The following is a 6,000-nucleotide window of genomic DNA, read 5'->3' on the forward strand; positions in this document are numbered from 1 at the left end:
ATGGAAAAGCTGAGAATTCCATGTTTCATTCTGCCCTGCAATTGCTGTAATACTGAGCTGAGCTTATCCCGTTCTCCTTCACTGATCCCCCTGTCCCCGGTCCCGTTTCCTGCCTGATCCCACATTTCCTGGCTGATCCCATTTTTCCTGGCTGATCCCTCTGTTCCTGATCCCACATTTCCTGCCTGATCCCATTTTTCCTGGCTGACTCCACTGTCCCTGATCCCACATTTCCTGGCTGATCCCTCTGTTCCTGATCCCACATTTCCTGGCTGATCCCATTTTTCCTGGCTGATCCCTCTGTTCCTGATCCCACATTTCCTGCCTGATCCCATTTTTCCTGCATAATCCCACTGTCCCTGATCCCATTTTTTCCTGGCTGATCCCACTGTTCCTGATCCTACTGTTCCTGCCAGATCCCACTGTCCTTGACTGATCCCATGTTTCCTGGCTGGTCCCACTTTTCCTGTCTGATCTTGTTGTCCCTGATCCCATTTCTCCTGGCTGATCCCACATTTCCTGCCTGATCCTATTGTCCTTGATCCTTTGTTTCCTGGTTGATTCCACGTTTCCTGGCTGATCCCACTGTCCCTGATCCCATTTTCCTGGGCTGATCCCACTTTTCCTGACTGACCCCACTGTCCCTGATCCCATCTTTCTGGGCTGATCCCATTTTTCCTGCCTGATCCCATTTTTCCTGCCTGATCCCACTGTCCTTGACTGATCCCATTTCTCCTGGCTGACCCCACTGTCCCTGAACCCATTTTCCTGGCTGATCCTACATTTCCTGCCTGATCCTGTTGTCCTTGATCCTTTGTTTCCTGGCTGATCCCACTTTCCCTGCTTGATGTCACTGTCCCTTATCCCATTTTTCCTGGCTGATCCCACATTTCCCTGACCCCACATTTCCTGACTGACCCCACATTTCCCTGACCCCACCCTTCCTGGCTGACCCCACAGTCCCAAATCCCATTTCTCCTGGCTGATCCCACTGTTCCTGCCCGATCCCACTATCGTTGACAGATCCCACATTCCAGGCTGACCCCACATTTCCTGACTGATCCCACTGTCCTTGGCTGATCCCACTTTTCTGGGCTCATCCCGCATTTCCCGGACCCCACATTTCCTGGCTGACCCCACTGTCCCTCATCCCATTTCTCCTGGCTGACCCCACATTTCCTGGCTGATCCCACTGTCCCTGATCCCATATCTCCTGGCTCAGTCCACATTTCCAGGCTCACCCCACATTTCCTGGCTGACCCCACATTTCCAGGCTGACCCCACATTTCCTGGCTGATCCCATGTTTCCTGACTGATCTCACTGTCCCTGACCCCACATTTCCCTGACCCCACATTTCCTGACTGACCCCACCCTTCCTGGCTGACCCCACTGTCCCTGATCCCATTTCTCCTGGCTTAGTCCACATTTCTACTGGCTGACCCCACATTTCCAGGCTGACCCCTCTGTCCCTCATCCCATTTCTCCTGGCTGACCCCACATTTCCAGACTCACCCCACATTTCCAGGCTGACCCTACATTTTCTGGCTGATCCCATGTTTCCTGACCGATCTCACTGTCCCTGACCCCACATTTCCTGGCTGATCCCACATTTCCTGGCTGATCCCACTGTCCCTCATCCCATTTCTCCTGGCTCAGTCCACATTTCCAGGCTCACCCCACATTTCCTGGCTGACCCCACATTTCCTGGCTGACCCCACTGCTCTCCCCAGGTTCCAGTGCTTTAAGTCTGCCTGGATGTTCGAGGTTTTCCACCGGGGCTTTTCCTTCCCGGAGAGCTACGGGAGCCTGAAGACGGCGCTGCAGGTCTACGACAAGGAGGTGCAGTGGACGCTGGGGGCCATCCTCTACCGCACCCGCTTCCTGCCCCTCAGGTACCCCAGGGACCCGGGAGAGCCCTGGGAAGGGGAATTGTGGGGTGGGAAGAGGTGGTGATCCCTTAAATTGGGGTTTTTAGAGCCTCCTCCCCAAAACGGGTTTGGATTCCTGCCCAGAGCAGGAAGTGGGATTTGGTGTCCAAAGTGTGGCTGTTGTCCCTCTGCTCTTTTCCAGGGATATCCTCTCATAAATCTGGGAAAAGCCTTCGGGAGAGGATTTTGAGAATGAGAATTTGTGGCTTTTAGAGCCTCGGCTTGTGGGTTTAGAGCTTATTCCACCCAAACGAGCTCTGATTCCCACCAATCTGGCAGTAGACTTTTGCCTCTAAGACGTGGCCGTTGTCCCTCTGCTCTTTTCCAGGGACATTCTCTCAAAAATCTGGGAAAAGCCTTTGGGAGAGGATATTGGGGATGGGAACTCGTGGTTTTAGAGCTTCAACTTGTGCTTTTTTAGAGCTTATTCCACCCAATGAGCTCTGATTCCCACCAGGTTGGAAGCAGAACGTGGCCTCTTAGACATGGCCATTGTCCCTCTGCTCTTTTCCAGGGACATCCTCTCAAAAATCTGGGAAAAGCCTTTGGGAGGGCAATTTTGGGGTTGGGAGCTTGTGCTTTTTAGATCCTCATCTTGTGGTTTTTAGAGCCTCAACTTCTGCTTTTTCTATCCTGTTCCTCAAAATGGGCCTTGATTCCTGCCCTGAGCCCAGCTGGAAGTGGAATTATGCCTCCAAAGCGTGTCTGCTCTTTTCCAGGGACATCCTTGCAAGAATCTGGGAAAAGTCTTTGGGAGAATAATTTTCGGGATGGGAATTTGTGATTTTTAGAGCCTCAACTTGTGCTTTTTTGGGGTCTCAACTTGTTCTTTTTGGAGTGTATTCCACCTAATGGGCTCTGATTCCCACCGGGTTGGAAGCAGAACTTTGCCTCTAAGACATGGCCGTTGTTATTCTGCTCTTTTCCAGGGAAATTCTGTCCAAAATCTGGGAAAAGCCTTTGGGAGAGGACTTTGGGAATGGGAACTTGTGGTTTTTAGAGCCTCAACTTGTGGTTTTTAGAGCTTTTTAGATCCTGTTCCTCAAAATGGGCTCTGATTCCTACAGTGAGCCCAGTTGGAATTGGAATTTTGCCTCCAGAGCGTTTCTGCTCTTTTCCACGGACATCCTCCCAAAAATCTGGGAAAAGCCTTTGGGAGAGGATTTTGGGGATGGGAACTTGTGGCTTTTAGAGCCTCAGCTTCTGCTTTTTGGAGCTTATTCCACTCAATGAGCTCTGATTCCTGCCATGTTGGAAGTGAAACTTTGCCTCTAAGCTGTGCCCATTGTCCCTCTGCTCTTTTCCAGGGACATCCTCTCAAAAATCTGGGAAAAGCCTTTGGGAGAGGATTTTGGGATGGGAATTTCTGGCTTTTAGAGCCTCAACTTGTGCTTTTCTTCTTATTCCACTAAATGAGCTCTGATTCCCACCAAGTTGGCAGTGGAACTTTGCCTCTAAAATGTGCCCATTGTCCCTCTGCTCTTTTCCATGGAGATCCTCTCAAAAATCTGGGAAAAGGCTTTGGGAGGGGAATTTTAGGGATGGGAATTTGTGATTTTTAGAGCCTCAGCTTGTGCTTTTTAGATCCTGTTCCACCCAATGAGCTCTGATTCCCACCAGGTTGGAAGAGGAACTTTCCCTCTAAGTCGTGCCCATTGTCCCTCTGCTCTTTTCCAGGGACATCCTCTCAAAAATCTGGGAAAAGCCTTTGGGAGAGGATTTTGAGGATGGGAATTTGTGCTTTTTAGAGCGTCAACATGTGGATTTTAAAACCTCATCTTGTGCTTTTTTAGAGCTTATTCCACCCAATGAGCTCTGATTCCCACCAGGTTGGAAGAGGAACTTTGCCTCTAAGTCGTGCCCGTTGTCCCTCTGCTCTTTTCCATGGACATCCTCTCAAAAATCTGGGAGAAGCCTTTGAGAGAGAGGAACTTGTGGTTTTTAGAACCTCAACTTTTACTTTTTTGAGCCTCAACTTGTGCTTTTTATAGATCATTCCACCCAATGAGCTCTGATTCCCGCCAGGCTGGAAGCGAAACTTTCCCTCTAAGCCGTGCCCGCCGTCCCTCTGCTCTCTTCCAGGGACATCCAGCAGGAGAATTTCCGTGGCATTCACTCCCACTGGAGGAGCTTCTCCTTCGTCTACAACCACTACCTGTTCCTGGCCTGCTTCCTGGTGGTGCTGCTCTCCATCCTGCTCTACCTGCTCCGCCTGCGCCGCATCCACCGCCGGCTGCTCCCGCCCGGCGCCGCCTCCCCGCCCCTGTGGCTGCCCGAGGGGCTCCCCCCACAGAAAATCCCAGCCTAGGGCTCCAGGTGCAGCCTTCACCCACACACACTCGCAGAAAAAAAGCCATTTTTGCCTCAGGGTTCCTCCTTTTTTTGCCCCTTTTTGGAGAAGCGGGAGTTGGGAATTCCGGGCAGGCTTGGGAGTTCCAGGGGAGTGGGGTGATGAGGGAAAAATGCCAAAAAAATAAAAAAAAAAAAAGAATTTATTGGGAATGTTGCACTTGAGGGTGTGCAGAGTTGAGTTCCCACCTTTGGGAGAGGTTGAAATCCCAGAATGAGTTTGGATTTTCTCAGTTGGAAATGGGAAAATGGGATTGGAATGAGCTTGGGTTTTCCTTGCTGGATTCCTGCATTGCCATCCCTGCTCTCACTTTGGAGTCTCAACAAGAAGTTGTTCCAAAAGCAGGGAAAAAATAAACAAAAAACCCCTTTTAGGACATTTTGTGTGATTTTCCCCTTCTGGAATCACTCCTGGGATGGAGTGAGTTCCCATGTTTGGGAGAGGTTGAAATCCCAGAATGAGTTTGGATTTTCTCAATTGGAAATGGGAAAATGGGATTGGAATGAGCTTGGGTTTTCCTTGCTGGATTCCAGCATTGCCATCCCTGCTCTCACTTTGGAGTCTCAGACAACAAAAGCAGGAGAAAAAATAAACAAAAAAAAAACCGTTTTAGGATATTTTATGTGATTTTCCCTTCTGGAATCACTCCTGGGATGGAGAAGGAAAATCCCTCACATCCGCTGCTGTGCTTCCATAAAAAACTGCTTCCATCACTTCTGCTCCCTCCTTTTTTTCCTTGGAAAAGGGAGAAGGATTTCCTCCTTTTTCACCCTCCCAGTGGCACCAGTCGCTGCTTTGAATCCCAAATTTCTGTTCCATAATGGTGGAGAGACCTCCCAGAAACTCCAGGAATGTGAAGAGAACTGGAAAAGCGGAGAAGAACGTGCACAGGGTCTTTCCAGGTCCTCTGGTAATTTATATTTTATTTAAAACTGTTGATTTTACTTGAAAGTCAGTTTGTCCATGATTAAAAGTGGGATTTCTATGAACTTTAGGGGTATGGGTGTTTTATTTGTTGATTTTATTTGTTAATTTATTTGTTAACTTTATTTGTTGATTCTCCAGCTGGAAAACTTCCAAAAGGTGGGAAAACGCAGGAAAATTGGATTGTTTTATTATTGGGGAATTGGATACATTTTTTATCATAATTAATCAGGGGGAAAAATCAGGGGGAAAAAATCAGGGGAAAAATCAGAAAAAAATGAAATCAGGGAAAAATTGGAAAAAATAAAATAGGGGGAAAAAAAAGGAAAATCTGGAGAAAATAAAGTCAGGGAATAAATAAAATCAGAGAAAAAAATTGGGGAAAAGTTAAAATCAGAGGAAAAACTGGAAAAAATAAAATCAGGAAAAAAGTCAGGAAAAAAAACTGGGAAAAAATCAGAAAAAAAATAAAATTGAGGAAAAAACCAGGAAAAAATCAGGGAAAAATGAAATCAGGGAAAAGTAAAATTGAGGAAAAAATTAAAGTCATGGGGAAAATTGGGAAAAAATAAAATCAGGGAAAAAAATCAGGAAAAATTAAAATAATGAAAAAATTAGGAAAAATAATTAAATCAAGGAAAAAAATAAATGAGCTTTTAAAAAGTTGAAGGGGCAATTGTTCATAAAATAAAATTTCCTTTCAGTGGAGGGAGGATCAGAGAATTCCAGGCTGGTTTGGGTGGGAAGGGCCCCAAAATCCAGATTTAAAATGCAGATTTAATCCCCAATCCATGGCC

General features: G+C 47.3%; 1 protein-coding gene across 1 annotated transcript in view; it reads left to right on the plus strand.

Annotated features, from left to right (window-relative positions):
• The window catches only part of ENTPD4 (ectonucleoside triphosphate diphosphohydrolase 4), a 37,989-nt gene extending 32,721 nt beyond the window's left edge, over nucleotides 1–5,268 (plus strand). Inside the window, exons 13-14 of the mRNA XM_058820174.1 lie at nucleotides 1,732–1,893; nucleotides 4,012–5,268. Of these exons, the coding sequence (XP_058676157.1) occupies nucleotides 1,732–1,893; nucleotides 4,012–4,237 (388 nt within the window). The 3' untranslated portion in view covers nucleotides 4,238–5,268. The remainder of the gene's footprint in view (nucleotides 1–1,731; nucleotides 1,894–4,011) is intronic.
• Nucleotides 5,269–6,000: the final 732 nt, after the last annotated feature.

This window comes from Ammospiza caudacuta, chromosome 26 (genome assembly GCF_027887145.1).
Source record: "Ammospiza caudacuta isolate bAmmCau1 chromosome 26, bAmmCau1.pri, whole genome shotgun sequence".
NCBI lineage: Eukaryota > Metazoa > Chordata > Aves > Passeriformes > Passerellidae > Ammospiza > Ammospiza caudacuta.